This window comes from Apium graveolens, chromosome 4, assembly GCF_009905375.1.
Source record: "Apium graveolens cultivar Ventura chromosome 4, ASM990537v1, whole genome shotgun sequence".
Lineage (NCBI taxonomy): Eukaryota > Viridiplantae > Streptophyta > Magnoliopsida > Apiales > Apiaceae > Apium > Apium graveolens.
In genome coordinates, this window is record NC_133650.1 from 293746118 (window position 1) to 293769800 (window position 23683).

Consider the following 23683-nt stretch of genomic DNA (forward strand, 5'->3'; position numbering starts at 1 on the left):
ATCTGAATTTGGTCAACTTTTTGGGACATTGAAGAAATGTGTGCCACTTAACTATAAATCTTGGAAAGATGTTCCTGAATATTTAAAGATCACTTTGGTAAATTATGTCAAGGTAACTTCTAGAATGCATTTTTTTTCAATTTTCTTGCTTATATTAAAGATAAGGTCATAGTGGGAAATAGTTAAATAATTAATTTTTGATTTATATGTAAGCAACAATATATATTTCACGATGAATTGGAAGGTTGGGTGTTGAAGTCAATTAAAGTTGATTGGAAGGGGTACAAGAGTCATATCAAAACGAAACATTTTACTGCATATGCCACCGATGAGGAAATGTTAGCAAACATGCTTGCTGAAATTCTACTTGAGGAATTCAAACTGTTGTTGCAGTATTAGGGATATAAAAAAACAAGTATACCTTTCTATAGCTCAATATCGTCTCTTTTGTGTATTACACTGAAATAATTTTATTATGTTTTTTTGTAGACTGTGGCCCAGAAAAATGCTAACAATCGACATACGTATTGGACACACACACACGCTGCTGGTACTAAATTATTTTCACAACTTCGACACAAGATGGTATGTTCTTGATTTTTTTTATTAATTAATATCTTAAATTTGCATCTAGGTCAAGGATTCAAACGCAACAGTTTTTTTAAGACTCGAAAAAGAAAACCCGATCGCAAGTATGAAACTGATGGAAGAGTAACTAACTTCATAATTGTACGTATTCTTAATTTTGTTCATCACCTAATTGTCTTGTAGTTTGATTACAAGTATTTGAATTGACTTGTTTGTGGCTTTTTTGGTAGAAAAAATTTGAAAATGTCTTGGAAAGTGATTTATCAGGACCAAATGATGGTGTGGATGAACTTTTGTTGGGTGTAAAAGGACATGAACCTTCTTGGCTTGTAGGGAGAACTGTCAAGCCTGTCAACGGTTCTGACCTGACGAAGTCGCAAATCAGTGACTTGACAATAAAGATTAGAGAAGAAGTTGCTGCAGCAATGGAAGAAAAGATGAAGCAGCAAAAAGAAGAATTTGACGAAAAGATGAACAAAATGCAAATGAACTTTAATTGGGTGCTGAGGAAACTATGTGAAGCAAACCCTCGCATCAATGTCAATATGGAAGATCTATGCACCACAATTTCAAGTGACCACGATGATGGCACTCATGTTATCATGGTCACTCTTATTACAGGAGGAGGTTCCACTTAGTCAGATGTGTTCTAGCAGCATTATCGTAATAGTTTGTTTTTCTATCAGTACTAAGTGGTTTAGAATTTGAAGTTGGTGGTATGGGGATGGTAGTATAGTGATGCTAGAATGGTGAAGGTAGAATGGTGGTGGTGTTTATTTTGGGCTGAATTGAATGCAGTAGGGTGATTGGTATTTAGGAATGACTATTTATAAATAGTTCCTGTCAATTTTTTTTGTAAAAGCATTGCAACAGGTCTTTAATAATGTTGCTAGTAATTAGTCTAAATTTGTTGCGAAAAACATTAAAAAACGTTGCAGAAGGGTTGCATCAATACCCACATATGGGGTCCACAATATTCTACTGATTGTCAAACACCTGTTGCCAAACTGATCAACTCCTATTGCAACCCTGGTTGATATTGCAATAGAATGTTTCTATAACAACTAACCAAGCGTTGCAATAAGATGTGCTGGGGTTGCAATAGAGTATTTTCCTAACGGCTAAAATTGTAATCCCAAAAGCGTTGCAATAACATTTTTGGCACCTGTAGCAGCGGTTTTTTGGCCTTTAAGAACGTTTGCTGGGAGTGCAGCATGCAATTTATTGCGAAATGTGCAAATCAGTCAAATCAGATAAGTATTTTTGATCAATTTATCGACAATTTTTAAAAAATTGAACAATAATTTCTACAATAATGGGTACAGGCGGCCATCAGACTAATTAATTAATTAGGAAGTGATGCGGATGTGGGGAATAATAGTTGCTGGATGAATTAGTTTTATTTGAGATTATTATATGAGTGGACCAGAGTAGTCAATTACTAAATTGATTAAGAGGAGGTTACTTAGATATTTGTGTACAGGTTAAAACGACGTACTTCTTCACAGTTTCAAAAACTGTCTCTAAATAACGTGGTCAGGACTGGAAGTAATATACGTACTGTATCATTTCTGTAAAAACAACTGAAAGCTTATTAGCAAGTCTAAAACAGTTTAAAACGATGACACGGAACGGAACTCAGAAAAATAACAAAGATCAGCAAAGCAAATTTCAATATTGATAATCGGTTAACATTTCTTAAAAGTATTGTGGTATAAGACGTGTTCTTTTGACCGGTTTTAAATCAACTGATTAATAAGGAGGTTTTAGACGGCCCTGTTGCACACCTCACTGTTGTAAAGATACCACATACACAAACAGATATACATGCATACATGATACAAACCCAGAGAGAGACACATAATTATAAAAAAGCTGAGGAACATGTGGGCATGAGGGGAGAGGATGATGATGAAATGGGGTCCATCATTTGTGTAATGAGACTTTTGTTGAAAGACTTGGGATCGAAGGCAGAGTCTGCAGGATATTAATCATATTCATATATATGCTCATGTAGAGAGGAGCTTCTGTAATTAATCATCTCCCTGTAATTGCAGGCATCGAGTGTGCTAGCTAGAGTCGAGATTATAAGCATGTACTGTAGTAATTAATTATTATTTACATAACATATTCATGTGTGTGCGTGGATCGAGTTGCAAAAAGTTGGAGTTAAAAAGAGAAATTTGGAGAAAAAAAAAGGAATTATAAGAGAGAGAGGTCAGAAGGGGCAGCAGGCAAAACATATATGATAGGCCTAGCTTTCTTACTTTTAAAGACTACTTTAAGAAGAGGCTTTGAAAGAGTAAAGATTCAAACTAAATGAAAAAAAAAAGATATCAAGTGTCTAAAAGCTAAGGCTAGCACACCACCAACTTGTTTTTGGGTTGTCACCTGAACAAATTCTACTGTTTTAATTTCTAGTTATAGATCTCTCCCCTCTCCCCTTTTACTCTAACTAGTAATTATTATTTCTCTACTTAATCACTTATCATTGATCTTGGGATTTTCGAGCATCCCCTTTACATAATTATATAAATATATTGCCCTTTTTTTTATAAATTAATGGAGTCTGCAAATCCTCATTACAAGCATCAACAGCAGCAGCAGCTTGCTGATCAGTGTTCCTCTCCTTTTGATGCTCCTTTTTTTCAAGTTGATGCCAGCCGTGCTGCTGCTTGGTCCCCTAATCCCATCTTGTAAGTTTCCCTTTCATCCTCCCTCCTTATCCCACACAAGTTTTTTTTAAATTAAGTTAGTTCTCAAATCAACATCTAAGTTGTGATATTTTTAGCCACTTGATAATACATAATTGAACAACATTTTGAATTTTTATACTGGAATCTCACTTGTTTTGTTTTAACCCTACATCTTGATTTCATCTTGTTATAGCCACAAAAGTGCCTCCATGCAAGCTTGAACGATGCTTTCTGGATATTCTTATGTATAATCAATTTTATAGTATATTCTCCTAGCTTAATTCATAATTAAGGTTTCGAACATAACTTGTAAAGGAGATCAACAGTACATTTTCCTACTCTAATATATTGGCGGCATATTACTAATTTCTAGGGTTTCAAGCTTGATTTGTTTGACTTTTTCCCTTATCTCTGTAGTAGCTATAGTTTATTATATTATCCAATTAATATATATATTTCTCTGTGCAGGAATAACGGGGAATTTAGTCCGAATGTTAATGCCCCTTCCATGACCCAAGAAATGGGGTTTGGATCAAGCTTCACATCTTTGTCTGCTCATGATCAAGTTCAACTTGCGAGGGTTAAAGAAGATCTCGCCTTATCTTCTGTTCATCGTTCCACATATCCAAGATTTTCTGAAATGTTAAACAATTCATCATCAACGAGCATAGAAGATTTACACTTGTTACATCACTCGAGCGATGACTACCTAAAAAATGAGCAGAGAAATTTGCTTAGAACCTTCTCTTCTGGTTGTCAAATCGACGGCTTTCAACTTCCAGGTGGTGGAGGATTTTATTCCAATACTCCACAACAGAAGTACTACTCATGTCCTATATCTGCTGCAAGTGGTACTAGTGCTGCAAGAGGAACCTTCAGCCAAATATTGCCAACCATTAATATCTCAAACTTAAATCAACCTGCAGCTTCTTCAAATTCCACATTATCGTCGAGCTCTTTAAACATGAATTTGGAGTCCTTAGATCTCTTCAATTCAGCGAGATTTAGTTGTGGATATAGCCAATCTCCCCATGATCACCTTGGCCTTTTCAAAAGCAGCCTTCCTTATAGTCTTCAGAATATGCAGCTACAATTAAGTCCTAGCAGGCCATCAAGTAATTGTCCTACTAATGTGAGTATTATGACAACCTTATTCTTAGAGTTTTCTTCTTGAACAACCTTATTCGTGTCAATGTTTCTTCTTCTTCTTCTTCTTCTTCGTAATTATCTTTCTTCAAGTTTTCTACCAACAAATATATATAGTGATCATATCGACATGCAAAAATGTAAGTGAACATATAGTTAATCATGCATCACTTATAATTAACTCCCACATCTCTAATCATTCATATTGTTCAGTAACCAATAGCTCTAAAACTTTATGTTAGTAGAGAAAATTTTGAACATGATCTTATATTATTTAACACATATATGTTGTAATTAATCATCTACATAGATGATGAATGATGACACTAGACAGAATATTAATCACCTTCTAGCGGATTAATACATATGATCGCTCCTATCTAAGCTTACTAAGTAATATCTTACTCCACCCTACTGGAAATTAATTTAATATAAAGTAGTAATGAAATAACAATAGATAATTATATGCAAGACTAATGAGCTGACTCTGAACTATTCCAGCTAGGGCAAAAGAACAATTATAATGTGGTAATCTGGCTAGTTGTGCTTTTAAGTTTTAAGTAGATATATGCTCTTTCAGACATGAAATATATAAATATTACAGAAAGTAAATTAGTATAAAGGAAATATATAAGCATACAAAAGTGAATTTGTTTAATTTTTCATTGAAGTTATAAAATGATGCCGAAGGGGATATGCATGCCTTTCTCTTTTTTGATGATAAAAAGATACTTCCGGCTTTATACATTCTTCTTTCTACATTTATCAGACATATCATGTCTTTTATTAAAAGTGATTTTAGTGAAAGTGATTTATTTTCATTTTATTAACAATTCATAACCTTGAACTCAAAGGTATCATCATCACCCTTCAATAATACTGGAGTTTCTGAAGTCAAGAGACCCAGCAGTTCACTTGAAACTAAGCCACCTCAAGCAGCACCAAAGAAATCTCGATTGGATTCACGCTCTTCCTGTCCCCCCTTTAAGGTGTTAAATTTAAAGATAAATGCTCATGTATTTTGTTCTTTAAGGAAAGCATTACATTTTGTTACAACTGAGCTTAAAATTTTCTCTTTTAAATATTGTTTAATATTTGTGTTTTTGTAAATCTTGCCTCATTTATATCAGGTTAGAAAAGAGAAATTGGGAGATAGAATTGCAGCTCTCCAGCAACTAGTGGCACCTTTTGGCAAGGTACATTTTCTGCCTTTAAATTTATTTTTTAATTGATTAAAGGTACATATTTCTTAATTAATTAAATGTGACAAATAATTTGGTAAATACAAATATATATTTGCATACATTATATGGTTATTGCAAAATAAATATATGATTTTAGCATGAAAAACTCTTTTTAACATAAAACAGCTAGAGTAACTGTGTTAACTCTTAAAAATGTGGAGAACAACAGCTCTCCATGCTTTTTACTGTTATATGGTATAGTGGGCTTCTTCATTTTATTTTCAAATTTTTGTGTTAGAAATTCGATACTCGGACATAAATACTCGAATATGAACACTTATTTTAGAATAAAAAAAATATATTTTTTTAAAATATTATTCGAATCCAATATTTGGACACGTAAAAGTATTCTCACAATAAAAAAGTTTTCAGGTGCTTGAATCACTACAAACACATATATTATCTATTGGCAATAGCACGTATATCCATGAAAACCACAAACTTTGTTTTTAGATAAATTGTAAATGTCCGTGTAGCCCCTAGAATGTCTATATTATAAAAACCGGATGTAACTTCAACTATAATACTGCAGACAGATACAGCATCAGTACTAATGGAGGCTATCGGATATATCAAATTTCTCCAAAACCAGGTTGAGGTATATACGTGACTTTCAATTTCTAACATTCTAATTTTAATATATATACTCCTGTTCTAATAGCGTCACACGAATACATTTTGAAGATAACTAAATTACCATACAGGTTCTCCTTGTAAGACCTGCAGGAATAGCCGCTACAACGGTTGTTAAACTACTGCAGTGGTAGCTACTTAGAGTGAAATTAGATTTCTTGAAAATATTTATTTTTTACAAATATATATGTAGGGTCATGGAGGATCTAGTCAAGTGTTTTTCATTATTACTAAGTCATCTGGTAACTTTAATCTGTTGCGAAAATGTGATATATATATCTTCTAGAACTTTGATCGTACAAAACCTTAACTATCTTCTCGTCTTCTGTACGTAGACTCTCAGCGTCCCATACATGAAGTCATCGCGTAACAGGACCAAAAAGATACAAGTGGTAAGAGGAAGAAACAGACACTCAAACTCATTCATAACGTATGCAATTTTGTGTTGATCAGCTAATTTAGCTTTTCGGATGATCAGGGTACAGGAGATGTAACCGGAGAAGAGGAGGGGACGAGGGATCTCAGGACCCGAGGGCTCTGTCTCGTGCCCTTGTCATGCTTATCCTACGTTACTGATGGCGGGGGAGGTGTTTGGCCTCCCCCGAATTTCAGTGGGTTTTCTTGAATCCATTTTCGAACGTCATAAGACTAGCTAGCTAGATTGCAATAGAGTTAAAGCAAGATAAATACACTAGTCTGAATCATGTCGTGCATGTATCATGATATGCATGGGAGGATATTGATTAGTTTCCTAATTCTTAAGTACTCGTGATGCTTATATATGGGCTTTGATGGAGCAAATTTGGTCATCCTGTAGCACACCCTGGGATGGACCAACCTTGATCCATCACCCATTGATCAATCTATCATTCTTAATTTATCATGCTTTCATTGATTACCTTCTGTTCACTTCTTCGTCGTCTTGTACGGGACTTCATCTAGGCAGTATTATTAACCGCGTCCAAACTAATTCTGAATAATAAAAGATAGAGAAATTAAAAAGAAAAAGAAAAATTTATTTTGTTTGTCTTACCAAAAATTATTTACAAGAATGCTGTACACCGCAACCAAACTCTTTTCAGTTTTAATTCTCAAAATTATCTGTACCGATCATTTAAACACAACAAAAAAATATAAAAAATTTCAAGAAATAAAGAAATTATTAACATTAAACCTCTTTCAAATTTTGAACACCGCTTGAATATGTGTAATTTAAATAAAAATAACTACGTTTACACGCTACTAATTTTTAACTTCGATAAACTTGTACAACCCTGTTAATGGAAGAATATTTTGGTGAAAACAAATTCGGGGAGGGTTGCTGAAATTGTGGTGGTAGTTGACGACGACGAACAGCGTAGGACGTTAGTTGACAACGGGGAACAACACAGACGTTAGTTGAAAACGAGAAACGACATAAGATGTTTGAGGTTAGAGTTTTGTATTTGGGGATGGTTGAGATTGTATGGATTACCGACTTTGCAGTTAAGAGCTAATGTCGAATTTTTTCTATTTCGCAAGCGTCGTTTGGTTCCATACAATGTGCCTACGTACCCCTACGTCTAGGAGATCAAGTCAAACTTAGTTCTTCTAGACAAGTAACCTAGATGAGCTTCACCTTCTCGATACCTTATTGGATCGGGACCACCGCCTTTGAGTAGAGTCGTCATGAACCTTTCGAGCCCGGTTACCTTTTAGGAGTGTGGCGGCCAAGTCATTGACTCGTGAACATAGAAAACAATGTTAACCTAGAACCAAGAGGAAAAATGTAACTAAGTAATGGACTTTTAGACCTGAGATCTATAAAGGGGCGATGTCCTTCGACCCCTCTAACTGGGCGAGCCCTGTTAGCCGGGATGGGGCCTAATCCATTATAGGAATAAATCTCGATTTGATTGGTTTTGAATTTAACAGAGACCAAATGCTGACCTTTGGGCTAGAACGTTTCCTTTATTGACAATCTTCGCAGAATGATTTCTATATTATGGGCTTGACCTTTGGGCCGGAACCTTTCCTCGTGACGGGATGCCACCTTTGGGCGATAATTTTTTCTTGGTCGCAGCCCAATGCCAACATTTCCTGATCGATTCCTAATCCCAACCATTGGGCTTGGACTTTCCCTTTCAAGATGGTCTTTGTTAAATAGCTCTTATATTCTGGGCCCAAGGTTTGGGTGAGAACGTTGATATTCATACTAGAAGGCCCAACCTGTAATAACCCCAATTTTTGGGAATTTTTGAAACCCTTATGAATAGTGTTTTTGCTGAACGAGAAAACTTTTCATGCCACGCTATGTAGGGGTTCTGATATTGATCTTATGGGATATTATTAGTACTCTATGAAGTATATAAGTGTATGTAAAGATCGTCAGAATCCAATTCCGAACACTTTGGTTTTTCCCGGAAATCCACAAGATACGAAGAGAATTGAGTATAAGGTAACAGGATAAAAAGGATTTAAATAAAAGGATTATAGGAGGGGATCATAAAAAGGGATATAATATATTGAGAAAGGTTAAGGGAACCTAAGTAATAAGATCCCGGGTATGATCCTTCAAACGATAAAACGAGAACGAAAGTTAAGCGAACCGTATAGCAGATCAGCGGTCATTAGGCAAACGATTAGGAAGTTAATCAAAGGGATTAATGGGAATGATGTCATCCAACCAATAGAAAGAAGACAAGGAAGGAAGGATGACATCATGTGGATGAGATAAGCATGGCATGGGAAGGAGGAGGTGTGGTGGCTTTGTAACCACACAAATCCAAGGGCAAGAAGGTACTTTACTAAATCAAAAACAAAACCAAATCAACCAACCAAAAATCAAGACAAGGCAAAACACAAAATTCTTCTTCTTCTTCATGAAGCTCTCGGGTTCTCTTCTTAAAAAATGGAAGTTCAAGCTCCTCCACTTATTATTTAGCAAGGTAATTATCCTAGCTTCTCCTAGTTAAGTTACATACTTCCTATAAGTTTAAGCTTCTAAATCCAAGCCAATCTTTTTTCTATAAATCATCAAAGAAGATGGTGAATAGTGTTTTCAAGAACTAAAATTTGTGTTCTTGAAGTTTTGTTTAGATTAAGCTTGGATAAGGGCTTTAAAGATGATTCCAAGCCATCCCCTTGATTCTCCACTCTCCAAGGAAGGTATAATCTCTTAACCAAGCTTTGTTATTGAAAGTTAAGAGCATAAAATGAGTATTAGAGTTCATGAGAGGCTTGATGATTGTGTATGTAGAGATTAATGAGTTTTGGGTTGTTTTTGAAGTTGTAAATCTTGGTTGTTGATTAATGAACTTAAGTGTAGTTTAAATTCATGATAAAGAATAGTATAAATGGTTAATGTGGATTTGTTGGGATTGTTATGATGTGATAAGGATGGATGTTTGTTGTATGATGGATTGAGGTTGGATTTGGGGTTGATTTGGAATGGGTTTGAATGGTTTAAAATATTGGAAATCGCGTAAACATAGCCGTCGTAACGTCCGATTTTCTTTGGACTGTTTTTGTGCATAGCATTAGGACCCGAGAACCCCCTGCTAGATTGTGACCACTGCCATGATTAGATAGCTCATGTTACGAGCTTCGTTTTGATATGTAGTTCGTTCGATTCCGATTTACGGTTTAGGAGAAACGACCGTTTCAAGTAACGGCGTTTCGCGAACGAAACTTTCTCCCTCGCCTTACTTTAAAACATAGGTTAAAGACCAAAAAGGGTTAATTAATGTATGAAACATTTATGGTAAGTGTGTTAGGCAGTTGGTAAGACACTCGCGAAGGAATCGCTTTAAAACCCGTAAAGGTTAAATTATTAAAAATGGTGGAGCCGAGGGTACCCGAGCGACTTAAGCAAATCAGTGAGCGCAAAACAAGCGTTAGAGTCTAAGTTAGTTAAAGTATAGATTTACAAGTGATTTTGGTTTAATTCCAACTTACTTGTTGTTTATAGGTTACCAGACTCGTCCCGAGCCATTCGTAACCCCAGTCGCTCAGGCAAGTATTCTATCCGATACACTGTTGTTGTGATGTAAATGTATGTATATGCATTATCTTGTGATATTGCATGATTGTTATTTAGCAAATGTTGCGATATATTGTAGCATGTGATATGGTATATATGCATGCCTGTTTTATATTCTTGAGATATATATCTGTTGGTTTATTTGATAATACCTATGCTAGAGGATAGTTGTATCTTGCATATACCCTTAGTATAGGGACCCAAGGGTGAAAATATTTTCTAAAACCGGGAGTCGAGGATCCCGAGTAGATTTTATATGGATATGGATATATATATATATATATATTTATATATATATATGGTTATAGTTTTCCAAACTATTAATCGAATAAGGTTTATTCGATAACTTTAAACTTCATTTTATTATTGAATATTATTTGAATATTCATTTGAGGATGTATGACTCCTTTATTTTATTTAATGAATATTATTTATAATATTCATTCGAGGTATTATGACTCAGCTTATTTTATTTATTGAATATTATTTGAATATTCATTTGAGGATCTATGACTCCGATTATTTGCTGAAATATATTCTTTATTTTATTAAAGAATAAGGTGTCAATAATCCAACTTATTTTCGATTATTCAAATAAAGATAATACTTTCATATAAGTATATCTTCGGTTATTTAATGTTTATTTCAAGTATAAGTTTTAATACTTCTACTTTAATTATTTTTATAAAGATAATTCTTTATGGGAATATTATTTAAATAATAATATTCAGTCATTTTCTAAATATTCCGGGGACTGATTTACTTCATTAAATCAGTTTTACTCCAAACACTCTTTAAAGTGTTTTCGAGTCTTTAAAATGATTTTCAAAAGTTAGAGCGGATCCCAAAACTATTTTTATATTTAAGATCTTCCTTTTAAAAAGGGGATTTAAATACTCGCTCAAAACCTGGGGGATCCGGCTCGGTGGTGTGTTTTATATTCGCAACAAGGTTGCTGTCTTGGTAAAAGAGTTTTTGATTACTTACCCAATATTCGGGAAGTAAAATTCTTGGAACAAGTTAATCCATTAACAGGCATCGCCTGGGAAATATCGGTGAGTTTTCCTTTCCAACTAGGTACGACTTCTTGGTGGAGCCGTATCAACAAGTTTCTACTTGGGGAAAGGGGGAAACGAGCTTTACGTTTCAGAGTCATGGATTTCATCTGAACTAGGAGTGGCGTAAGTGGTCGAGTAGCGCCGGCCCAGCCTTATTATATTGGCCCAAATGGCCTGGAAGTTCCGCTAAGGCGGTCCATTCCTTAGGAGTTCAGTGTTCGGTTGACAAGTAAATCCGACAGGTTCTCCTCTACATGTAGAAAATGGTGGGGTTGTACTACTACGACTGATCATCGTAAGTGGTCTTCCTGGCGCGGTAAACTCCCGTAATGAGTTCATCATCCAATTGGATATTTCTGCAACACTACCCAAAGCACTTCGATAGAAAGGCTACGGTTGGGCGATTGTTGAGTGTTGGCAGGGTCAAGTTTTCAAAATGATGTTTACATCAAATGAAGTATCTCGTAACTTCATTTTATTTTGATAATATTTTAAAGATTTAATCTATTCAAATCTTGTCTTATAGTCTCATCTATATGATGAACTTTTGAAGCTAATTTATAACTTGAACGGTGGTAGTTCAAGTAGTATTTGGGAAAGATATAAGTATATTGGGGTATCTTGTAACTTCATCTTTTAAACTTATATCTAATTAATAATTGTCTTATGAATGACAAAGATTTCCAGAAAAACGTTGAGACAAGGTTAGATATATGAGATCACCTTGCAATGATATTTCTATACAGTTATACACTGGGACTTTGTGTATATTATGCATGGAAGAGGACTTCCAATATTTTTGAAAAGTATATATGTATATATACTGAATATTTTGCGACTTCATCGCATTAAGATATCAAACTTGGTTTATTTCTTTTGACCAAGACTTTCATGAGTATTATGAGTAGGCTCATATATTGTAAATCGTTATACATATTATTTTGGTGGGCTTGCTGCTCACCCTTGCTTTCTTCTTTCATCACACAACAACAGTTAGGAAAGATGGCCAGACTCCAGCAGACCCAGCGCAAGCGCGTGGGAAGCATCCCGCGTCTTCCCGATGATGTTGTGGCTGCTATAGCTGCAGAGGTAGATCTATTGGTTGATCAGGCATTCTATTTTTGAGAATCAATTATGTATAATTATAACTTGTGGCAGATAATGGCAATTAACTGTAAATTTATCAAGTAATCATTTTGGGTTGTAATAACTTTTAAATTATGGATTCAAAGACTTGTACTTATTTAAATTTCATCTCTGAGACTATAACGGGTTGTGGTGTGTGTTAGTGTGGGGTCACAGCATAAGGTTATTTATTAATTAAGTGAAGTGATATTGTGGAAAGAAAGACCGTGACGACCCGGATCCCCGACCCCGGATCTGGGGGTGTTACAGAAATGGTATCAGAGCTAAGCGTTATAAACCTCAGAGATGATGGGACGTTAAGATAATAAGTTCACTAAGATAATAAGAACTCTTGCCAAGTTCATAGTCGGACTACCTAACGTAGTACTGACAGTTAAAACCCTTATGGGAACCCTTATAAATGTAGCGATAGAAGCGTAGTTCGTTATCGTATATGGTAGCGGGACTCCGAACCCTGAAGTTGAGGAACATCAACGCGATGATGTTTTATTACTAATTGGAGATCAGATTATGGATCCAATAGAGCGTCCTAACGCAGGACCGGATGATGTTGATATTGAGGATGTAGCGGTTGAGGATGTTGTCCTAGAAGGGATAGTTGCTGAGGAGGATCCCATGGAGGATCCTGACAAGAATGAATAAAGGACCACTGAGGAATTTATGACCATGGTTAGGGCAACTCCCAGAGGTAGGATTGGCCGGTCACTACCGGAGGTTCGTTCAAGTTGTAAAGATAGTAGCCCCTTTAACGCGGCTTACTCGTAAGACTGAGAAGTTCGAATGGACAGAGAAATGCGAGAACAGCTTTCAAGAACTGAAGCAGAGGTTGGTGATGGCCCCTATGCTGGCATTGCCGGATGGAAAAGGTGATTTTGTGAAGTGTAGTGACGCTTCGCACAAGGAATTAGGGTGCTTCTTATATAGCACAGCAAGATAATCGCGTCTGCGTCAAGATAATTAAGGGAATTTAAAATTCGATATCCCCACCCATGAGCTTGGGCTCGTGGCAATAGTTTTACCCTAAAGATTGGAGGCACTACTTGTATGGAGAGAAGTGCGAGAATTACCTAAGCCATAAGTGCTCTAGTACATTCTTACGTAGAAAGAGCTCAACATACGCCAGAGGAGGCGGTTAGAGCTAATCAAGAATTATGATTGGGAGATTCTTCATCATTCGGGGAAAGCCAATATGGTGGCTGATGCCCTTAGTAAAAAGGAGAGACTCAAGATGATAATGTCTTTTGGAGAGTTTATAAGAGATTTTGAGAAAATGGAAATAGTAGTGAAGGTAACCGGAGCCGGTACCGAAAAGCTGTTTGAGATTGCAATACAGCCCGAATTATTGGAAAAGAAAATATTGTGCCAGTAAAAGTGATGAATGAAGGCAGAGAGCCAACAAATAGATATGAGATTAATACCGAGAAAGATGATAAAGGAATAATGAGGCATTCCTATAGAAATTGGGTTCCAAATGTTCAAGAGCCTAAAGATGAGATCTTAGATGAAAGCTAGTTTGAGGAATAAGATTTAGAGCAAACCCTGAACGTGATAGTCAGGGAGGTCGCCATCAAGATAGAAGGAACCCATGACATAATGGAGTGAAAAATGAGGATTTTAAATTAAAAGATGACCCCAATTATGGGGAGTAGGATGAAACATTTCATACTAAGGAAACAGAAAGTCGAGCGAGACAAGGAGACCCGAGACGGTACTCCTATACGGAAATTCATGGACCTGTCTAAAGAGAACTTAGACTATTATCCCCAACCACCACCTTGAGGAAACAATGCGGTAGGAAATTCTTCATGACCTTTAAGTCGTTAAGCTCTCAGAGTTCCAAGGAACAGGTTGACCCAGTCGAGGCAAGAGCCTGGCTAAAGGAAATAGATGAATCATTTGAGATTCTAAATGATTGACGAATCACAAAAGAGTGTTTTTGTCACTTACCCTCCTAAGGGAGAGACCACCCGCTGGTGAAAGACCAAGAAAGGCATAGAGCCAGAGATTATAATAAACTGATTAAAGTTTAGCCAATTATTTTTGGGAAGGTAATTCCCAAGGTTATGGAGATAGTGTAAAAGCTTTAGAGCCAGATCAAAGGCGGACGAGTATGATGAATTATGAATCTAAGTTGTAAAAAGTTGTCAAGATTCGTTCTGAGGGCACGAATCCAGAATGACGGGATATTTGAAATCAATGCTTATGTTGTGTTTGTTCATGAAATAATGATAAGGGAGACGCCGGGTATGAGAGATATCCCAACATTGAGGTGACTGTTGAGATAAACAACAAAAGTAAATAAGGAATTATTAAGAAGAAGTTCACGTTGAACACGACCAATATCTTCCAGAACATCCTTGTTATCGTTACCAAATTAGGCAAGACAAGCGGATAACCGTTGTTATCTTTTGGAGGCCATATGGATTGACCTCAATTTGAATAAGGATGCTATTATGAAATTAGGTATCGACTATCGAGGTGGGAATGATGAATAAGATAATCTGTCGAGGATATATGACTTGATTTATCCATGGATGGATGCAGGTACCTTTTAAAGGTGGAATTAAGGCTAGAACATCGGTAACTTAAAATGAATCCTAGGGGAATGCATAAAGGTTTGCATTTCACCCTTAATAGGGACGGTATGAGTTTTGACAGTATGATTTGGAAAGGGTTAAGGTAACAATAACCTTTAAGAATTCGTGGAGAAATTTTCAGAAGTATATAGACAATGGTTCTAGTAATAGTAAATGGTATTTTGATATGCCCTGTATCTAGGGAATACAGGAGGAACGATTCAAGGATAACCTTAGAGGTTTTACAAGGAGAAAGGTAATATTCAAAATTCTCAAGAATAGAAATGTTGATAAAGGAAATATGACGTAATTATGATGTTGCCAAGTGGGGCACATGTTAAACCACGAGAAAGTATGGATCGAACCAGTAAAGGTTGAAATTGTCAGGGCAATTAGGGCCTAGGATAAAAGATGTTCTAAGTATGATTGAGAGTCAGTCGTGACAGTGATTAACCTCTAAAGATTGAGGCAATAACTTATGGAAAAATGGTGATATTTTTTTTTTACTCATCAGATTTTAAGGAAAGCATTTTCACATAAGCTGTGATTGAAATAAGGTAGAAAAATTTATTTGGAGATGGTTAAAGTGACATTGACTGTAAGGAAATTTTACTATCAGGAAAGGCCAAAGAGGTGGCCGACACTTTAAAGGTAAGAGGATAATTATAGGCGCTTGTGCCAAAAGAATACAATGATGATGGTTAAAACGGTGAAGGTTGTATTATGGTTTGGAAGATTGACATTCCTTCTGATGACTGTGCAATACCCAACCGTAATAGTAGTTCGGTAAAGGTTTAATTCGTGTAATCGCCAGGAGCGGGCTATCTATCTTAGAAGGTACCATCTTGAGAATGAGCCAGGACTATATTTCAAAAAGGACTAAACAAACCTTTGAGTTAAGTCTTCTATTGAAGGTATATGATTAAGAATGGTATTAACCTGCTATCGTTGCTTTGAGCAAAACTCTTCTGCAAATTTTATCTGCTTCATGTCATGTATGTATGTCAGAATCAGGAGTGTACTCCATGAATCATGAATGGTGATTATGTTATCTCCTTAGAAGGATTTGATACGACATGTATGGACTCCGTATGGATTGCTATTAAGACTTCATGGAAAATGAAGAACGACAGTAGGTCAGTGGTGGACCATAGTGAGGCAGCAATGATTCTGCGAGTATTGAGCTGATTACAACCGTGAGAGTTGTATTGGAATGGGTGTTGAGATTGAGTACCACTAATCGGGTCGTGGTAGTGTATAAGTCATCATTAATAGACTAATTAAGTAGAGTATCTACATAGTGAATTATTATTCTTTCTTATCAATAGAGAGTCGTATTATTATACGAGGAAGGTTGCGGTGCAAGCATAGAATTCGAGTAACGATGATGTCTAGAATGAGATCCCAGATTCGATTTTCGATGTCGAGGGAGTTTCAAAGGTAATTGTGTATAAGCTCGAGGAAGGGCATGGGTCCATAGAATGATGGACGGGTTAGCGAAAATATTTAGGCACGTGAAATGCGATGCTATAATACTTGATGTTGATATAAATACATATGTGTTTTGTTCTCCTATGACAAACCTCTATAGTTCAGAGGTAGATTCCAAGCCAGATATTTTGTGGCAGTATATTTTTTTTTTCATATATACAATTCTCTTCAGTTCGTTCTTTTCTCTTCTTTTCATTTCATGTAAGCTGAGAAGAACAACCCTTCCAGAAAGGGGAGGTATTGCCGAATGACTATCTATCTTTGTGATAGAAGCCTAGTAGGATACCACATGTTGTTTAATTGCTTGTCAAGTACTAAAGGCTGGCCACCTTCTGTACTAACTATGCAATAGAACAAGTGTTCATGATCTTAGTGATCTCTCAACAAATTCCTTTACTTCTATTTGATTGATCAAATTTTGGAAAATAGAAGCAACTGAAAAAGGAGTAATAAAGTGGTGGTAGTATGCGGAATGGGAACACATTCGTGATACTGAGGTTGACGTGGTTATTAAAAGGTTATAGAACGCTAGCGAGCAAAAGTATAACCCGTATAATATTAGGAATGGAAGGTGATAGCGATTACGAACTGGAAAAGAATGGGTATTGAGAAGCAAAAGCTCTAATGTTAAAAGCAATAATGAAAGTCTGTGTAATAGACTTGAAAGAATTTGGAATGATCACTTAATTCGGATTGAGTTATCTTACGACAATAGATCATATGTCATTATCGAGATGTCGCCTTATGAGATCCTTGAGGGAAGACAATGTCGATCTCCCTTATGTTAGGATGAAGTTGTAGAGCGCAAGATGCTCGGACCCGCAGTAGTCCAAAAGACCAAGGATATGATAGATCTAATCAGAGGACGGCTGGTAGTAGCCCAAGATGGACATGATAAGTATGTTGATTTGACACGGAAGGATAAAGAGTATGAAATAGGGGACCTAGTAATGTTATAGGTATCCCTTGGAAAGGATTGATGAGGTTCGGAAAGAAAGGAAAGCTAAGTCTACAATTTGTTGGACCCTTGGATATATTAAGACGTTTGGGAAGTTAGCATATGAGCTAGCCTTAACCCAGAACCTGTAGCAAGTTCGGAACGTATTTCACGTATCAATGTTAAGGAAGTGTAATTTAGATGCCAGATGAATAGAGGCATATGAGCGCATAGATATGCAACCCGACGTAACCTATATGGAGCAACCAGGAAGGGTTATAGAGTGAAAAGGGACAAGTGCTTAGGAGAAGGATTATCAAACTAGGCAGAGTTTGGTGGTAGAACCACAATGTGGGAAAATTGACTCGAGAGTTAGAAAGTGTGATGCTAAGAGAGTGTCCCCATTTGTTTTCTATCTGATTCCGGGACGGAATCCTTTTAAGGAGGGGAGACTGTAATAACCCCAATTTTTGGGAATTTTTGAAACCCTTATGAATAGTGTTTTTGCTGAACGAGAAAACTTTTCATGCCACGCTATGTAGGGGTTCTGATATTGATCTTATGGGATATTATTAGTACTCTATGAAGTATATAAGTGTATGTAAAGATCGTCAGAATCCAATTCCGAACACTTTGGTTTTTCCCGGAAATCCACAAGATACGAAGAGAATTGAGTATAAGGTAACAGGATAAAAAGGATTTAAATAAAAGGATTATAGGAGGGGATCATAAAAAGGGATATAATATATTGAGAAAGGTTAAGGGAACCTAAGTAATAAGATCCCGGGTATGATCCTTCAAACGATAAAACGAGAACGAAAGTTAAGCGAACCGTATAGCAGATCAGCGGTCATTAGGCAAACGATTAGGAAGTTAATCAAAGGGATTAATGGGAATGATGTCATCCAACCAATAGAAAGAAGACAAGGAAGGAAGGATGACATCATGTGGATGAGATAAGCATGGCATGGGAAGGAGGAGGTGTGGTGGCTTTGTAACCACACAAATCCAAGGGCAAGAAGGTACTTTACTAAATCAAAAACAAAACCAAATCAACCAACCAAAAATCAAGACAAGGCAAAACACAAAATTCTTCTTCTTCTTCATGAAGCTCTCGGGTTCTCTTCTTAAAAAATGGAAGTTCAAGCTCCTCCACTTATTATTTAGCAAGGTAATTATCCTAGCTTCTCCTAGTTAAGTTACATACTTCCTATAAGTTTAAGCTTCTAAATCCAAGCCAATCTTTTTTCTATAAATCATCAAAGAAGATGGTGAATAGTGTTTTCAAGAACTAAAATTTGTGTTCTTGAAGTTTTGTTTAGATTAAGCTTGGATAAGGGCTTTAAAGATGATTCCAAGCCATCCCCTTGATTCTCCACTCTCCAAGGAAGGTATAATCTCTTAACCAAGCTTTGTTATTGAAAGTTAAGAGCATAAAATGAGTATTAGAGTTCATGAGAGGCTTGATGATTGTGTATGTAGAGATTAATGAGTTTTGGGTTGTTTTTGAAGTTGTAAATCTTGGTTGTTGATTAATGAACTTAAGTGTAGTTTAAATTCATGATAAAGAATAGTATAAATGGTTAATGTGGATTTGTTGGGATTGTTATGATGTGATAAGGATGGATGTTTGTTGTATGATGGATTGAGGTTGGATTTGGGGTTGATTTGGAATGGGTTTGAATGGTTTAAAATATTGGAAATCGCGTAAACATAGCCGTCGTAACGTCCGATTTTCTTTGGACTGTTTTTGTGCATAGCATTAGGACCCGAGAACCCCCTGCTAGATTGTGACCACTGCCATGATTAGATAGCTCATGTTACGAGCTTCGTTTTGATATGTAGTTCGTTCGATTCCGATTTACGGTTTAGGAGAAACGACCGTTTCAAGTAACGGCGTTTCGCGAACGAAACTTTCTCCCTCGCCTTACTTTAAAACATAGGTTAAAGACCAAAAAGGGTTAATTAATGTATGAAACATTTATGGTAAGTGTGTTAGGCAGTTGGTAAGACACTCGCGAAGGAATCGCTTTAAAACCCGTAAAGGTTAAATTATTAAAAATGGTGGAGCCGAGGGTACCCGAGCGACTTAAGCAAATCAGTGAGCGCAAAACAAGCGTTAGAGTCTAAGTTAGTTAAAGTATAGATTTACAAGTGATTTTGGTTTAATTCCAACTTACTTGTTGTTTATAGGTTACCAGACTCGTCCCGAGCCATTCGTAACCCCAGTCGCTCAGGCAAGTATTCTATCCGATACACTGTTGTTGTGATGTAAATGTATGTATATGCATTATCTTGTGATATTGCATGATTGTTATTTAGCAAATGTTGCGATATATTGTAGCATGTGATATGGTATATATGCATGCCTGTTTTATATTCTTGAGATATATATCTGTTGGTTTATTTGATAATACCTATGCTAGAGGATAGTTGTATCTTGCATATACCCTTAGTATAGGGACCCAAGGGTGAAAATATTTTCTAAAACCGGGAGTCGAGGATCCCGAGTAGATTTTATATGGATATGGATATATATATATATATATATTTATATATATATATGGTTATAGTTTTCCAAACTATTAATCGAATAAGGTTTATTCGATAACTTTAAACTTCATTTTATTATTGAATATTATTTGAATATTCATTTGAGGATGTATGACTCCTTTATTTTATTTAATGAATATTATTTATAATATTCATTCGAGGTATTATGACTCAGCTTATTTTATTTATTGAATATTATTTGAATATTCATTTGAGGATCTATGACTCCGATTATTTGCTGAAATATATTCTTTATTTTATTAAAGAATAAGGTGTCAATAATCCAACTTATTTTCGATTATTCAAATAAAGATAATACTTTCATATAAGTATATCTTCGGTTATTTAATGTTTATTTCAAGTATAAGTTTTAATACTTCTACTTTAATTATTTTTATAAAGATAATTCTTTATGGGAATATTATTTAAATAATAATATTCAGTCATTTTCTAAATATTCCGGGGACTGATTTACTTCATTAAATCAGTTTTACTCCAAACACTCTTTAAAGTGTTTTCGAGTCTTTAAAATGATTTTCAAAAGTTAGAGCGGATCCCAAAACTATTTTTATATTTAAGATCTTCCTTTTAAAAAGGGGATTTAAATACTCGCTCAAAACCTGGGGGATCCGGCTCGGTGGTGTGTTTTATATTCGCAACAAGGTTGCTGTCTTGGTAAAAGAGTTTTTGATTACTTACCCAATATTCGGGAAGTAAAATTCTTGGAACAAGTTAATCCATTAACAGGCATCGCCTGGGAAATATCGGTGAGTTTTCCTTTCCAACTAGGTACGACTTCTTGGTGGAGCCGTATCAACAAGTTTCTACTTGGGGAAAGGGGGAAACGAGCTTTACGTTTCAGAGTCATGGATTTCATCTGAACTAGGAGTGGCGTAAGTGGTCGAGTAGCGCCGGCCCAGCCTTATTATATTGGCCCAAATGGCCTGGAAGTTCCGCTAAGGCGGTCCATTCCTTAGGAGTTCAGTGTTCGGTTGACAAGTAAATCCGACAGGTTCTCCTCTACATGTAGAAAATGGTGGGGTTGTACTACTACGACTGATCATCGTAAGTGGTCTTCCTGGCGCGGTAAACTCCCGTAATGAGTTCATCATCCAATTGGATATTTCTGCAACACTACCCAAAGCACTTCGATAGAAAGGCTACGGTTGGGCGATTGTTGAGTGTTGGCAGGGTCAAGTTTTCAAAATGATGTTTACATCAAATGAAGTATCTCGTAACTTCATTTTATTTTGATAATATTTTAAAGATTTAATCTATTCAAATCTTGTCTTATAGTCTCATCTATATGATGAACTTTTGAAGCTAATTTATAACTTGAACGGTGGTAGTTCAAGTAGTATTTGGGAAAGATATAAGTATATTGGGGTATCTTGTAACTTCATCTTTTAAACTTATATCTAATTAATAATTGTCTTATGAATGACAAAGATTTCCAGAAAAACGTTGAGACAAGGTTAGATATATGAGATCACCTTGCAATGATATTTCTATACAGTTATACACTGGGACTTTGTGTATATTATGCATGGAAGAGGACTTCCAATATTTTTGAAAAGTATATATGTATATATACTGAATATTTTGCGACTTCATCGCATTAAGATATCAAACTTGGTTTATTTCTTTTGACCAAGACTTTCATGAGTATTATGAGTAGGCTCATATATTGTAAATCGTTATACATATTATTTTGGTGGGCTTGCTGCTCACCCTTGCTTTCTTCTTTCATCACACAACAACAGTTAGGAAAGATGGCCAGACTCCAGCAGACCCAGCGCAAGCGCGTGGGAAGCATCCCGCGTCTTCCCGATGATGTTGTGGCTGCTATAGCTGCAGAGGTAGATCTATTGGTTGATCAGGCATTCTATTTTTGAGAATCAATTATGTATAATTATAACTTGTGGCAGATAATGGCAATTAACTGTAAATTTATCAAGTAATCATTTTGGGTTGTAATAACTTTTAAATTATGGATTCAAAGACTTGTACTTATTTAAATTTCATCTCTGAGACTATAACGGGTTGTGGTGTGTGTTAGTGTGGGGTCACAGCATAAGGTTATTTATTAATTAAGTGAAGTGATATTGTGGAAAGAAAGACCGTGACGACCCGGATCCCCGACCCCGGATCTGGGGGTGTTACACAACCTTTGGGCGAGAACAGTACTCCGCGAGCCCATAGTCTTAAAGTCTAATGTCTTTAATGCTTTTATTGTCAATAGAGACTAATCATACATTTGGTCTAGAACAAAGCTTAGTGGGCTTTTCCCGCCTAATGCTCAGAGTCTTCTTGAATCTCTTCTATAAATAAGGCCCATTATCATTCTTAGGGAGGGTTATACCTTTAGGCAAGCCCATCATTTTATCGAGATATAAAATTAGGTTACATCTAATTTTGGGTGTAACAATTACCCCCCCAGTTTCTTTCAACTTTAAGAGTAAAAGAAACTTCTGATAAAAGATCCCATGATACTTGGGCGAGCCTCGTTCTTAAGTCCAATATCTCTATATTTTTTTCTACGGTCAAGGCCCAAAGCCAACCTTTGGGCGAGCTCTATCATTGGGTGAGCTATCTAGGCTTTGATAGATGAAATCTTTAAGGGATGACACATCTTTGGTAGAGAATACACCTTTGGTGGAGGAAATCACATTTGATATTTTTTTTACTTCTTCTATTAGTAACTCCTTGGAGTTTGACCCAATTCTTTCAAGGAGACACCTCATAACAAAGCCTAGTTGTTGAGGCACTAAAAGAGTAAGAGAACTTTTATGGAGCGTGAGGCTTTTCTAGTGACATGGTCGCTTATAAGTGGGAGATACCCTTAGTTGCTAGAAAGGCTCGAATCATCATCTTCAGTTTCTCATTGTAGCATTCCACTATCATTCCTTACATATATTATGTACTAGGCTCTAAAAGGAGAGGCCTCATAATAGAGGGTAAGGTCATTAATAAGCCCACTTCTTCATGTCTTGTTAACTATCTCAAGTGTAACCGCATTCTCTCAATCTCGTGAATAATTAATTATAAAAAGTCTAGCCTACTTTAAAGAGGCTAAATAGCTGGTACTTCTATAATTTTCTTCCGGCTTAGATACCATCATACTAGTCACGAGCCAGGCTCACATCTCGATGATCTTCAAAATAAAATTACCCTTTAAAGATCTTCAAAGCACAATCACACCATGGAGGCCTTTTTCAAGAGATAACATCCTTCTTTTCACGAGTTATCCAAATAATAGTGTCCTCTTTTGGAGGAGGTCTTTCAAATAACACTCCCCATTAGAAGAGATCTTCTAAAGATAACATCCTCATTTGGAGGAGGTCTTTCAAATAACACCCCCTTTAGAGAAGGTCTTCAACTTATGACATCTCCTTTTAGAGAAGGTCTTCTACTAATAACATCCTCATTTAAAGGAGGTCTTCAAAAATTAGCATCCCTTTAAAGGTCTTCAACATATGACATCTCCTTTTAGAAGAGGTTTTCTACAAATAACAGCCTTGTTTAAAGGAGATCTTTAAAAATTAACATCATTTTAAGAAAAACTTTATATTTTCATAAAAATATCGTCTTCAT

General features: G+C 36.0%; 1 protein-coding gene across 4 annotated transcripts; it reads left to right on the forward strand.

Moving 5' to 3' along the window:
* Positions 1 to 2510: 2510 nt before the first annotated feature.
* Positions 2511 to 7187, forward strand: LOC141721217 (transcription factor bHLH110). 4 transcript variants are annotated; one of them, XR_012574674.1, is made up of 8 exons: positions 2511 to 3284; positions 3753 to 4416; positions 5285 to 5419; positions 5561 to 5626; positions 6207 to 6272; positions 6379 to 6437; positions 6643 to 6699; positions 6786 to 6819. XR_012574674.1 is itself a non-coding variant. In XM_074524033.1 (7 exons), the coding sequence occupies exons 1-7, from the start codon at positions 3151 to 3153 to the stop codon at positions 6930 to 6932; spliced, it is 1263 nt and encodes a 420-aa protein (XP_074380134.1). In that variant the 5' UTR covers positions 2517 to 3150; the 3' UTR covers positions 6933 to 7187. The 4 variants fall into 4 exon arrangements, 3 of the variants coding, with proteins under 3 accessions (XP_074380134.1, XP_074380133.1, XP_074380135.1); XM_074524033.1 differs by lacking the exon at positions 6379 to 6437 and having other exon boundaries at positions 2517 to 3284; positions 6207 to 6266; positions 6786 to 7187; XM_074524032.1 differs by lacking the exon at positions 6379 to 6437 and having other exon boundaries at positions 2523 to 3284; positions 6786 to 7187.
* The last annotated feature ends 16496 nt before the right edge of the window (positions 7188 to 23683 follow it).

Coding starts and splice junctions, on each gene's coding strand:
- LOC141721217 (XM_074524032.1), top strand. CDS start 3,151: ATGGAGTCTGCAAATCCTCATTACAAGCATCAACAGCAGCAGCAGCTT. Junction 4,417..5,284: donor CAAGTAATTGTCCTACTAAT/GTGAGTATTATG, acceptor TTGAACTCAAAG/GTATCATCATCACCCTTCAA. Junction 6,700..6,785: donor GGACCAAAAAGATACAAGTG/GTAAGAGGAAGA, acceptor TCGGATGATCAG/GGTACAGGAGATGTAACCGG.